The sequence below is a fragment of the Harpegnathos saltator genome, unplaced genomic scaffold (assembly GCF_003227715.2).
Source record: "Harpegnathos saltator strain DR-91 unplaced genomic scaffold, Hsal_v8.6 scaffold265, whole genome shotgun sequence".
Taxonomy (NCBI): domain Eukaryota; kingdom Metazoa; phylum Arthropoda; class Insecta; order Hymenoptera; family Formicidae; genus Harpegnathos; species Harpegnathos saltator.
In genome coordinates this window covers 43,909-58,022 of record NW_020230056.1, presented here as the reverse complement: position 1 = coordinate 58,022, position 14,114 = coordinate 43,909, and the positions used below count along the sequence as shown (strand labels likewise).

The 14,114-nt window shown below is 46.7% G+C and overlaps 1 protein-coding gene across 1 annotated transcript in view; it reads right to left on the bottom strand.

The window, feature by feature from the left end:
- The window catches only part of LOC105185047 (homeotic protein empty spiracles), a 56,392-nt gene extending 43,343 nt beyond the window's left edge, over positions 1-13,049 (bottom strand). The window contains exon 1 of the mRNA XM_011144266.3: positions 11,459-13,049. Within this exon, the coding sequence (XP_011142568.2) occupies positions 11,459-12,374 (916 nt within the window). The 5' untranslated portion in view covers positions 12,375-13,049. The remainder of the gene's footprint in view (positions 1-11,458) is intronic.
- Between the last annotated feature and the right edge of the window lie 1,065 nt (positions 13,050-14,114).

Here is a 14,114-nt window from a genome sequence, read left to right as displayed (position 1 = left end):
CTTGTAGTCGCTGGGCTTGTGTTAATCGCGCGTCACTGGAGGGATGTCCGTTGCATTTGAAGAAAACGCAACAGGATCGAACGGTCTGTGCATGTTTTCAATTAGAGATCGTTCCAATTCTAGGTAACCGGATATCCTTCTCACATTATTTGCCTGCTCAGAGAGCCCGGTATTTCTCAAATTGTACGGCTATTTGAGTACCTGCCTGGTCGAAGGTACAAGTATTCTCGGTTAAATGTTACTTTTCCTTCCTATTAATTTCTCAAATCTTCTGTCTCAGATTGATTTAACTGAAGACGAAAAAAGCCAGATTTAATAATTCAAGTCCGGTCGAAATAAAACAAAAGATAAACGGAAGAGAAGATGATCCAAATTTTCTTCGCGAACGTATGACTGAGACAAACAGACTTTGAGATAAAAGAAATCGAGTAGCCGCTATGACGAGTGTGACTGATAAAGATTCGTTCGTCTGATCTGAACTGCTGATTTCAGGTTTATTTATAAGATCGCTAATTAGATGCGGCACACAAGCGATGATTAGCTGCGAATTGATCGGATGGTGATGGGAACCAAACAGGCAGTAAATGTACGGCCTATTGTCTAGCTGTTTATAGTACCTCATTATTGAAATCACTGTGATAAAGCTTCGAGAGAGCTCGACCGCAATTAGCAATATGATTATACAAATAAATTTGTATAAAATAATTTGTATAAAATCATTTAAAATAGATTTGTTTTGATATTTCCAGAATATCATTGTCGAGAAACTTCTCTGGAAGAATATTTATTTGCAAATTGTTCGATTTTGGACACGTTTTATACGCAAAATTATTAAAGTATCAACAAAAAGTAGGGACTTTACCAAATACTTGGTTTTTGTATCAAAATGTAGATATAATATAAATATTTAATTAATTATTTTATATAATGTCAGATTATAAATGTTTATATCAGAATATATAAATAATGTTTATATTAGAATATATAAATTTATAATGCAATTTAAATATTTATATCAGAACATGAATGTTTACGTCGGAATAAAAACATGACATAAATATGTCAAATTATAGATACAATGTAAGTATTCGTATCGATATAAATGTTAGAATATATGTCTAAATAAAATATGCAGCAAAGTCTTCGCTTTCTGCTCTCGCCTTGATGTCTTAATAAGAAGAATTCGATATTACACAAATTTCTTCATCAATATTCTTCCGAATGTTTGCGAGTTCGAGCGACCGAAAGTAGTTTCCGTGAGTTAGCGGAATATAAATGTTTATATTAAAATATAATTCCGAATAGAATATCTAGCAAAGTCTTCTCTCTCTCTCTCTCTCTCTCTCTCTCTCTCTCTCTCTCTCTCTCTCTCTCTCTCACACTTTCTGTTCTCGCCTGTTCTGGTATCTTAATAAAATAATTCTGATACCACGCAAATTTCCTGACTAATACTTGAATGATCGCGAGGTCGAACGGCCGAGAATAGTTCCTCGTGAATTAGCAGAATATAAATGTTTATATTAGAACATAACTCTGAATATCCAGCAAAGTCTGTTCTCGTCTTGATATCTTAATAAAAAGAAAAATTCTTAATAAAAAGAAATCTTAATAAAAAAAATTCTGGTGCCACGCAAAATGCTTTGCTAATATTCTTCCGAATGTTCGCGAGGCCGTGCGGCCCGAGAGTAGTTCCCGTGGGTTAGCTATCCTAATATAAAAACACCCGGGTTAAACTGACTGCACTGGTTTCCAGACGGCGGTCCACAGCCGCTTATTTGCGCGAGGTTCGCGCTGAAATAATGCGCTTTGCGTCGATACAATATAAGAGAGCGCGGATACCCCGCGGTAGCCGCGGGGCACGCAATCACCGCGACCGGTCGACGATTTATTTACGCACTCGTGCAATCTCATTGAGAGATACGCAATGCGCAGGAGGCCGGATCACCTACGCGTTCATTCTGTTTGCATATTTTCCGTCCGGTATGTAAAACCGGCGACGAGCGTTTCAGCGCGAGCGCGAGACGACTGCTACGTATATGGCGGGGATATATTAAAATGCTCGACATGCAAACGTTAAAAATAGCCGTTCGGTTGAAATATATTCATTCCTAATCGAGGCATTCGCCCGTCATTCGCGATTATACGATCGACCGAGTGCACTGTCATCGACTTGTCATCGCGATACTTTACGATCGGCGGAGTATTTGGCGGCCGGCACATTGTGTCGTGTCGTTGCCGAGAGAAGAGTCGGTAGTTAAAAAGAAATGAAGTCAACAGAAATGCGGTTCAGGCCAAATTTCCGAACGAGATCGGATCCGAGGTGTTCGGTCCTTGACGGAAATCCATTAGGACTCACAAAAACGTACAATGAAAACCTAAGTCCCGTGCACTGCATTACTGGGAACAGGAAACGTGTCAGCTATTTGCTACTCTGGTTATAAATAACATTTTTATGGTGATGATTAAGACACTATTGTGCCCGCCCATAAATTTTGCAGGTAAACAAACACGCGCATTCAATATATCGCAGGTATCGAGGGAAACAAGAGCGAACGTGCTATAAAGAGAGAGAGAGAGAGAGAGAGAGAGAGAGAGAGAGAGAAAGAATGACCGTAACTGTTTTCCGTGATGTCTCAAAAAAGACCGGAAACACGTTCATCATAAATCTACAAGAGATTTAACTTTTCTTTAATGCCTGTGCATCCATCTTCTTCCACACTGGATTCCATCTGTCGTATACGATACGAGGTAAGGTAAAAACACCGCCATATCATCGGACATGTATTTTTAACTCTGAATATTCTTGTTTTGGCCTTTGGGTTCGACTATTTCAACTTTCAGCACAAAGAAGGAGAATACACACGCGACATATTCACAATGTATGTACACGTACTTTCCACGTTGAAAGTACAAACATTCGAATCTCCAAAGGCCAAAACAATGAGGATGTCGAGAGCGCGATGCGCGTCCCGGCATTTTTACTCTGAATCAGTCGGACAAGAAGGAGGAGAAACTCAATTGCGAAGCGAGTGTGGAGGAGCGACTCGAAAGTGCGGCTTATTATGTCATCTGATACAACGTTAATCGCGCGAGCACGCGCGATATCGTCGATATCTCGCGCGGCGCCGCGCAAAGACGGACTCGCGAGACGCGTTCTCGCGCGTCCGAGAGGTCTCCGATCATATTCATTCAATTACCGTTCCCCCGGCGCATTAATACCCCCGTGTAGTTTCAATTACCCGCGTTTGCACGGCAACGAAATTGCACAACACTGTTAACCATAATAACAGCCCCAGATACACACGCATCGATCCTTTCCGCGAACGTTTCCCCATTACCGCAACGACTTTCCTCTTTTCGCGCGTATTACCTGCGTACCCGGCCCCGCGTCCCTCGCTGAGCAAGGAGAAGCCGGAGAAGGAGAAAAGGAGAGAAAAGTAAGGGATAAAAAGAAAAGAAAGGAAAAAACCGCGGGATACTTAATAAGCGCGAGATCGAACACGGAACGACCGCGAACGTTCTTCTCTCTTCCTCTCTCGCTCTGCCGGCTAATATCAATTTTCCGTAAGCGTTATTGGCGTTGCCGCGAGTGCGAGTGCGGGTATTCTGTGGAATACGGCCGCACGCAGACCGTCGTCGCCGGCGCCGGCCGTGTATCCACAATCTCTGCGTATTTCCCGGCCGATTCCCGGCCGTACCGACGGCCGTTCATTACAGGCAATTAGAGTCGCGCTCGCGGTGGTCATTCTCCGCCGCGGGAACGGTCGTTAGGACGTCCTGCCGTCGAATTTTCAAAAGCGGACACACGAGAAAAGCCGGCGAGCGCAATTTGCCATTAGCGGCGATTAGCAGCGCCGGTGAAAGGGCTGGAAACGCGCGCGCGCGCGCGAATCGAGAAGTAACGATTCGCGCGAAAAAGCGAGGGGCTCCGGGAGAACGCGCGACCGATGGAAAGAAAACCGCCTGAGAGGTGCGTCTCCGTTTCTTTCATTCCAGCAGCGACGAGGGAAACGCCGCTACTTCTTTCCTTCGGCCGCAGGGATCGAAGCCGACGATAATATCATCATTAAACCCGCCTCTCCCGCCTGGCCGTTCTTGTTTCTCCGATTCATCGGAACGCCGCCGGAATGCATAAACAGTCCTCGGATGTCGAGTGGAAGAAATAAGAGTCTACGAGTATTTTCTGCTTCAATGTCCAATCAAGTTGTTGAAGAAGCTAGAGTTCAAGTCGTAACACACACGCGCGCGGTGAGGAATATCGCGGCTCCCTTTCATGCAAGAGTTCTCTTGGATTCCAGCAGGGTTTATCCTGCCAAGAAACACGTAGCCTGAATAATCGTTTCCCTATCTGCTTGCGTTCCTTGAAAATGAATAGGGAGCAAATTGTGCCGAGAATCATTGTAGGCAATACACTTATCTCGAACATATCGCGGAACATAGCGAATATTTCGGTTGGAACGGCTAAAAACTTGTTTGTTTCAAACGATTGAGAGAGACTCTGTTTACCGGGAGCTTCCAAATGAAAGAAAACATGTCGCAATGTGCCCATTTCTCTCAGTTATTCAGCTGTAATAAAATTCGAGCGTGTGAGTGCATTTACGGAGCTCGTCGCCGGATTCGGGCGATGTTTGTAAGCAAAGAGACTCCGCGAGCGCCGTTTTCAGAGAGAACGAAGTAGACTCGGTCTTTCGTTACCTCGGATGTCCGACATACGATAAAGCAATTCATCTAACAAGAGTACGCGATTTTTATTTTATATGCCGACGAGAAAAAGCCTTTATCCGTCACTCTCGGGATTCATGCGCGCGACCACATCACGGTCATTACTATAATTATAGACGTCAGATTTCAAGATACAGGTAGCATTTATAAAACGAAAGAGCAAGAAAAATTGAGGCGGAACGTCGGTCCGAAGAGACTGCTGTTACTTTTTACCGCGTCTTGATGCTAATTACCGCTATAAAATTTTCCTCTTGCACAATCGGGCGGATCCGGTTATTTTTGCCAGGAACGTCGAGCAATTCGGATAGGTGAACTATGATTAAAGACGCAGGTGTGAGCGAGCCGGATCGAATCGGAGCGTGTCGGGGCCACGATACAGATTAGAACGCGTGTACAAGTGAGGCAAGCAACAAATCGCATTTGCAGAATCTCTCTACGGGAGATCGTCATTAAGACGGCGAGGACGCGGCGCGCAGGCGCACGTGAGAGCGTTTTTGCCAAGCGGCGATACCCGGCGCGAGCGTTATCAAGTGGACTCGCAATCACGCATCGCGCTGGCACCGAGCCGATAAATACACAGTATTGTCTTCGCATTGTCGACGATTAGACTCCTCTCAAGGATGAGAGAGGCTACCTGCTATCCGAAGGATCTCGGATGTAATTGCAACGGTAATATCCCCGCCGGCGGCGTCGATAACGCAAATATGCTCCCCGGCGCAATTTTGCCACCGGCATGGGATAAAGCCGAGATGTAAATCGGACGCGCGCGATGCAACCAACAACCGCCTCGCGGTGTTACGTGTCTTTCAGTCGAAGAAGAGAAGAATTGCTCCCGCGCTTGTGGCAGATACTAATTCTTCCCGATACGAAGGAAACTTCAAAACACGTACACGTACACACGTGGAAGTTGGCGATAAACATTTTAATTTATCGCCCCTTCTCCTTTCTCTCAAATGCCATCCGAGCCCCGCGGCTCGGTCCGTCAACACGTCGGAAAAAAGGCTCAATCTCGAAATTATCGCTCGCGATAAATATCCTACTACACACGATAATACCGCGAAATTACGATAATACTTCGATCTAGTCGAGGCCTAAACGTCCGTTCGTTTCAATGTTCGTTCGAGCGGATCGTTAGAAATCTCCTCCCGCGAGAGCGGGTTTCACCTCCGCGGGTTTCGCACTTTGCTTCGCGAACGCGAGATGATAAAAGAATCGGCTGGTGAGGCTCGCGATAGTCGCGGTATCGGTAACGCACAGTTCCAAGAGCTGCTGCAGAGAGTGCGAGAGAGAGAGAGAGAGAGAGAGAGAGAGAGAGAGAGAGAGAGAGAGAGAGAGAGAGAGAGAGAGAGAGAGAGAGAGAGAGAGAGAGAGAGCGCAAAAGCGAGGCGGCAAAAGTGTCTCGAGCAATTAACCCGCGCGCTAACGTCCGTCAAACGTGGCGCACCGATAGATGGAGGAAACTCAGGCGGGAGGAAGTTCTCTCTTACGCCATTAAGAGCCTTTAAGGAGCCTGGCAGGCAGAACCGAGGTGAAATAGGCTAGAGAAAATAATCAAAGCGCTTATCGAAACTGCTTCGCGTACGTGTACCGGCGCGCGCATACACACACATGCGCGCGCGTGTACGTACTGCTACGAGACGCATCGAGGGAAGAGGAGGGATCACTCGTTCTTCTCAACAGTAATTACCGATACCGACTAATTGCTAGATAAGCGGCTGCCCCTTCTACGTGACTGAAGCTCTGATCGGCTGCATCGCACAGACCGTCTCTCTTTCTCTCTATTCTACTCTTTTCTCCCTTCTCTGTCTCCCTTGCCCACTATGCTTTTATTACTTTGAAACGCGATCGGTGCACGAGATCTCGCGCAATTCCCAACGTGGAAGATATTCGCGGTTATATCTCACGCCCTGCCGCAGTTCGTCTCTCTGTCTCTCGACTGCGCGTTATCTTAAGCCTGACACTTCAGCGCGGATAATCGCCTCGACTCGCTCGAGCGATCGTTATTTAAAAAGTCATTTATCACCGCGAATATCTACGATTTCGCGCGGAGGCTTGAATGAAGGACTCGTTCAGAATGGAAAGCACGAAGGGGACCTTTAACTGCGTGTTTGTTTATTTATTTCTTGTATTCCTTTGCGAGAAATTTATCTGAAAAGATGCCGTTGATAAAGTCGTTTATTAAGAACATTGTAGGAATAAAGTTTCTTGCAATTCCTTCGGCGAAAAGCAGAGACGCGAAATTCACGGGACAGATGAATATGCAACGTTTTCGATAATATCGTTGACTTTTCACATGAAGAAAGATTTATTTGCATTCAAAAAATTTTTTTTAATTCAAAAGGAAATTTAGTGAGATGATTCAAGTGAACTTATGTTTGAAATTAACGAACACGATTTTCTTCCAACAAAGCGACAAAAAAATTAATTATAGTAAAATAAAAATGTGATGCTCTGTATTATATCGTTTTAATATTATATTGTTTCATTTAAACCAATTTAAACTGATAAGGTTTGTAAAATATAAAACGTTATTATAAACTTTTTCTCTCACGTCTGTGGAAAATATCGCAACATCGTACTTACTGCGACAAAAAAAGTCTATCTTTATAAAAAATTGGACCAAATCTTGTAAGACACTTTACGCAGACCTTGTTGATAAAAATAATAAAAAATAATCAAAGTATATTAGATACTACCAAGAAAACTTCTTCTCTGTGTATTTGCGAGAGAAAACCACTTCGAGCGTGCAATTTTCTGCGCGTAATAAAATAAACATTCGCATCCAGTCTTTCCGAGAGAACTTTATTGTGTCACAGAACTAAAGAACTCAGAGATATATCAAAGGATTGCTGGGAAATCGTAGACGCTGAAATCTCCGAGTATCGCTCGCGTTATCGTGCATTCTTTAAAGCACAGATCAACACTGTCGCGAGTTGTTGCTACAGAAAAAAAAGTCTGCGGAAAGGGAGAAAGAGAAAAAAACACTCGAGAGCAGAAAAAACACGCCGGGGACTAATATGGCGGTCGTTGTTGGATCTTCTTTCAGGCGAAACTAGTTTCGCGACGTCTCTTGGTATATTTCTCTACCGGGTGGCACGCCTCATCCCGCATACGTGCCGATTGCGGTAAATTTATGATAATTGTCTTCTCTACCTGCCGGGGATGCTCTATCTTCTCTCCGCATGCCCGCCCCTCGTGGGCCTGGCCGACCTCGTAAGTAACTCTAAACGAGGCCTGCGTTGCCTGATTGCCGGCCGATTAAGCTCGCAGGTTTGCAGAAAGTCCGCGAGACGGACGATCCTGCTGCCGGCGGTGTTCGAAAATTCCACGGAAGAGGTTCGACGAACTTGCCGGCGCAGCCCGTACGCCACTAATTGACGATCGAAGCGAATCGGAGGGGGGAGGGGAGAGGAGACGGTAAGTTTTCACGATCGATTATACGCGAGTCTAACTTACGGTCGCGCAAAGAGACATCAATCCGCGAGGTAAAAGAGAAATCTGTCTGACTCTGGACATTCTTATTGTTTGCACCTTTAAATATGAATATTTCAATTTTCAGCATGAAGTAAATGTATAAATGTTCAATTTATGCATCGTATGTTATAAGTTCAAATATCCTTATTTAAAAACAGTAAGAATGTCCAGAGGGTGTAAGGTCGCGTGCGCCGGCATTGGCATCTTTATTATTGTTCACAAAGTGCACTCTGAACAAAAACAGCCGCATTTAAAATCAATAACAGCTCTACTGCGAAACTGGCAATCCGCGATGCGATACCGCCTTTTCTTTTTTCACAGTTATATTTCAAACCAACAAAACGGTTCGTACGGCATCTCAGATAAACTGAAAGGACGCGATCATAAGTATAAGATCCGACTGCATGAATACCGCCCTTACTTTTTCCAAGTAAACGTCCGTATCGTAGTATGTAATAATTGCAATTCCAAGATTAATCTCGCGCTCACAATCGCCGACTGAGTTATCCGTCATCAACAAATACCACTGCCTAATACCGCTAATCGCCGGATGAGGCATGATGGAATGTAAAAGAAGAAGATAAGACGTCGATTACGATACGAATGATCGGACCGTCGAACCTTCCGCACTACCTAAATTAATCTCTCAGCTACGTGCCCGTCGCCGTAATCGTCGTCGTCGTCGCCGTCGTCGTTTCCGCTCGCGTCATAAACGCTAAACGTGTCTCCGGGGTGTATTTCAGATTGTTCAATAATACATCTCGAATGGCAGAAATCGTTATCTCGGCGTAACCGATAAGAGGCGTCATCCATCATACAAACTTGTGCACGCGCGCGTGCTTCGGCCGCACGCTAAACCTACGATCGAACCGCGGGGAGTCGATCGAGATGCCTGCGAGGAGAGCGAGAGAACGAGAAAGAGAGATAGAAGGAGAAAGAGCGAGAGAAAGAGAAAGAGCGAGAGAGGAGGGAGGAGGAGGGAAGGAACGAACACTCTTGGGAATGCGACGATATTTCTTCTGTGTTTCCTGTTAATAGTACGAACAGCGATAAGTGCGGATAATTGGACTGACGCGTTATCAACGTATCAAAATAAATTAATTATGACGCGCAAGAGACGCGGAGAAAAACTACGACATTTGTTTTGCCCGGTGTGACTTAGCGGACGATAAGAAACCGCCGCTCTAGGACAACAACGTTACAAAATGCTAATTACGAAAGACTTGCGTAACGCAACGATGAGCGGGAGCGTGTGCGCCGAATGATAAGTGATATGATTATCATAAATTGAGTACGCAATCGCGCTTCCCCGATCGCGCCGATCATCGGCTTGAATCATGCGACTTTGACGACGACAGTACTCGAGAGTCGTAAAGCCCGATAACGTTGGAGAAAAACGTCCGCATTCTTTGACATATCTCCGAGGGACGGAAGCATGAAACTGCGTTTGGGGACTAAATATTGATATAGAAGTCAGTAGAAAGATAAAGTGGCCGTTTTTAATCAACGTTGTATAAATCATTGGATTCATAAGGCCCGCCACGTCGTCCATTAATTCTCTGTTACGTCGTGTAGTTTTGAAGTAATTTCGTATTTGACCTTCGAAAATTGGATTCAGTTTACCCACCGTCGCGTATCGTTATGACTTGAAAGAGATAATCTTGTCAATAAACAGTCTGTTTACAGCACTTATCAATTTTTTATGCCGCAGAGTGCACGTATTGTGCTTATAAATAAAAAAATATTTGTAAACTTAAATTGGACTGTTGCTTTATCGCACTGCATGATTATATCCCACAATCCCATAATCGAGGTTTGACGTTTCCTTCTTGTGGTCACCTTTTTAGAAGCAGGAAAATCGGGTTAGGAAGGTTTAAGAGGATACTGAATATTGTAAGTACAGGTTGGCAACGGTTAATGACTAGTGACTGTCGGAAAGCTGCAACGCGTGATGTGCAAATGCCTATTGTACTAACACTCTTATGATCCCATATGGATAATCTCGCAAATCCGCGCACCTGAATTCAATCAGCAAGTCATATATATTGCGGCAGTTTCTACGAACCTGCTAAAACGCGTAGTTTTTATGACTGCTACACCTTATCGCATCCTGTCTATTCCCGTGTCGGCTTTCTCTCGACAGTCCCTGCTTAATTTGTATCTCGATTCTTCCGTTTCTACCGTCCACAATGTTTACAATGCCTAAAACCCTTGGCGTCTACTCTGACGATATCGTATAAGACTGTTTCACGAAGATCAACATGAGTTCCACTCCTTTTTGGGAAAAAAACCATATCTGATAAATAGTGTAGTTTCAAGTGTCCGGTGGATTGTTGCAATTGACCCCAAATATCCCTAGGCCCGCGCCCAACACGAATACCTGAGCTCCGAATGTTCGACGAAAATCCGAGCGGCTGAACGAATACTCGTTAAGTCAAACCCTTGCGTCATACCTGAGCCGGACGCGGAACCCCAAAGAGAGCCGTGCGCAGCTTTGCCGCTGAACGCGCAATGCATAATAGCAGCGCGTCCAGCTTCTGTTACTTCACACACCGTGTAATTCATCGTGGCTAAGTTATTAAAAGGTAATAGACTGATAACAAACATACAAGTACAAGTTGCAGAAAGACATCGAAACAAATCAGCACAGACTGCCTTGTTTGGCAACAATCAAGCTACTCAAGTACACTGATGTGCACGTGACTCTCAATGTAAGTTGTCCAAGAAAAGTGTTGTGATAGTGTTTCGGACGATCAATTAACATCATCACACCAAATTCCGCTAATTAATCTTCAATACTTGAGTCATCGATACGCGGTAAATAAGCGTAATCAATAAATGACGCATACATTTGCCAGCACATTGCATTGCATTGCATTGCATTGCATTGCATTGCATTGCATTGCTTCTTTATCGACTTAACTCATTACGCTCATTTGATTATGCTTTATACATAAATTAGTGAGACACGTCGATATCGTCCCACGCAACGCACGTGCCCAAAAATCGTTCTAAATACCTCTAAACGGTGTGTAAAAGAAATAGAACGTTTTTGAGACATGTTTTGCGTGGGAGGACAGTGTTCTACTTTGCTATTTGAAAAACTGTCCCTATCGAGAACCATTATAGCGGCACTTGGGTCGTAAACGACCGTTTAACGGAATGCCATTGTATTAGTATGCCATAGTATAGGGACGGTATAGTAGCTGAAAGGACGACATCATTGGAACATGCGACTCGCACCATTCACATTTCCGCATACCTCCGAATCTATGCGGGAAGATTCTGCCGTGCCTGGACAGCAACCAGGGATACAGGGGGTAACTGTCTCTGGGCGTCTGGTGCGGATGCGGCGGTGGGTGGGGTCCAGCCGGAGTGCCTCCGTGCGGATAATGGCCGTGAGGAGGTCCGTGCGGCGCGGTGCCTTGGTGCGCCTGGAGCGCGACTGCGAGATTCGCCGCTTGGAAATTGGCCTGAGCCGCGGCCAGATTCGCAGCCAAGGCCAAATGCTGCGAGTGATACTCGTTTTGACCTGTCTGCGGACCGGCTGGACCGTGGCTGGGCAAACCGTAGAGGGATTTGAGCTGCTCGGCTGCCGCCACTGCTGCCATACTAGACGGTGGCGCGATGTAGTTCGGGCTGGGTCTGACCACTCCGGGGGGTGGCTGGGGGTGCGAGCTGATCGGCGAGTCGCCGTGCGATATCCTGTGTGGCGGACTGGGGCTGTTGTTGGGTGTGGAGCCGCCGCTGTGGCTGTGCACGGTCGTACGACCAAAGTCCAGGTGCGCGGCCGTCGACAGGTGATGATGGTGGTGCGGGTGGTGGTGACCGTGGTGATTGCCGTGGTGATGATGGCCGCCGCCGGCGCTACTGGCATGCGACGGTGTCCGCCGCGAGTTCGGGTAAGACTCGACGGAGGAACTCCGGGAGATGGGCCTGTCGGAACCCTCGGAATGAGTACCAGGTGATCTCGCGGCGACTCGGCGTGCCCGTGGCGACGACGAGTCCTCGACTACCTCCATCGGGCTGCCATCGTCGCGCTCGATCTCGACGCGCTCCAGCCGATCCAGCCGGTCCTCGCGACCCTGCCCGCCACCACCGACTATCGAGTCGATGCTAAAGCCGATCTTCGGCTTGGATGGCACCGGGACGATTGGCGTCGGCGCGAGCGGCATCATCGTACGATTATCGTACGCTTCGCGATTGAACAATCCACTTCGTCTGGACTAGCGAGCAACGTCCTCTTCCGGGATTAGGATCGCCACATCTTTGTAAGGCCCGCCCTTCACAGACCCGACGCGCGCTTCTAGGCGTCCTTCCAATCCGACACTGTCGTATTATTCTTATCACTGTCACTTACTGAAGCACTCACTATACCGACGATACCTGTCTTCCTTAACAGCGAAGTCCTCGGGGTTGTTTCTCACAGTCTAGAAATGTTTTTGCCGAGAACCCTCCAAAGGTACTACTTTCGACACCGTTGTTGGACCATTTAACCTACTCCGACAGGACCGCTCGCTTCAATTGCTCAGGTTGGTATTAGCGGCAATTCCAACAGTCACTCTCACTAATCCCAGGTCCCAGCACCGTGTTCACGCATCACTGGAACCGCTATCCGTGATATTGCAACCGGCCAATAGTAATCACCGTGCCAAAAACAACGCACGGCTCCTAGTCCGCGTCCAAACACGTCCCGTTGCTTCACCAACTGACGTCACGAACGCCTACGCACTGGCTCCAAGGTTCACGACACTCACTCGTAGGTCACGCCCGACACTCCATCGACCTGGTCGCGAGCGCGCTATTGACTTGGGCGCGCGGAAAACGAGTAAGAATGAGAGAAAGAGAAGAGAAACACGGAGAGAGAGAGAGAGAGAGAGAGAGAGAGAGAGAGAGAGAGAAAGAGAAAAGGAGAGAAAGAGAGAGAAGGAGAGAAAGAGAGAGAAGGAGAGAGAAAGAGAGAGAGAGAGAGAGAGAAGGAAAGAGAGAGAGAGAGAGAGAGAGAGAAAGAGAGAGAGAGAGAGAGACAGCAGCGACTTTTCCGTAATTCGTGACAGCGAGCGTCAAATGGAGCGGACACGTCGCGCGTTTCCGTGGAATTCAGCTCTCGCGGGCGAGAGCGAGCACCGAGCACAAGCTCTGACGGATGTTTCTGGCGCGAGAGCTTACTAGTGTTTGAGCAAATTACAGACTAAACGAGTCGCTCACCGAGACGTGGTGGGGGCTTCCCCGATCCCAGATCCAGTGTGAGCGCGCAGCACCCCTACCCGCGACTCGTCGGAGCGTATATGAGAGGGGGATCGTGAAAATCGAGCGCAGATGGGCGTTTCTCGGCACGGTTCGTGCTGCCTAGGCGTGCACAACTCGCATCCGATTGGCCGTTGCACCGTGCTCGCGATCAGCATCGGAGCCGAACATCAAGCGCGACTACCGCGGTTCCTCAAGGTACGTAGGAGTTGCAATGGGGCGACGCATTAGTCGACGATGGGCGTTAAACTCACGTTTTTGTCGTGCGATGAAAATGAGTCGTTTAATTAATATGTCTGGGCTCTCTCTCCCACCCGCGTCCCGTCGTTTCCCCGCCTCGGCCCTCCCCATCACTCCACCCCCGTCCACTTCTACTGGAAGAACGAGACGCGGTAGGACAGAGACGTTGCGTCGTATCCTTACTCGTATCCAAACTCATTCGAGATCGTAGGAAGGTTCCCTTGTAACCGTAGATATTCTCCAAAGGCAAGGCCATAAAAAAATCCATAAAAAGAACGAAAACATGTGTCTGTCTATATCGCCGATGACAATGCGAAATAATTCGCATGTTTCCAAATAAACTACCTACTATGTCGAAACCTATCTGAAGCATTAAAATTTTTAATCCGCTAATTCAATAAATCTTCCCGGACAAACACACATCCTTTGTG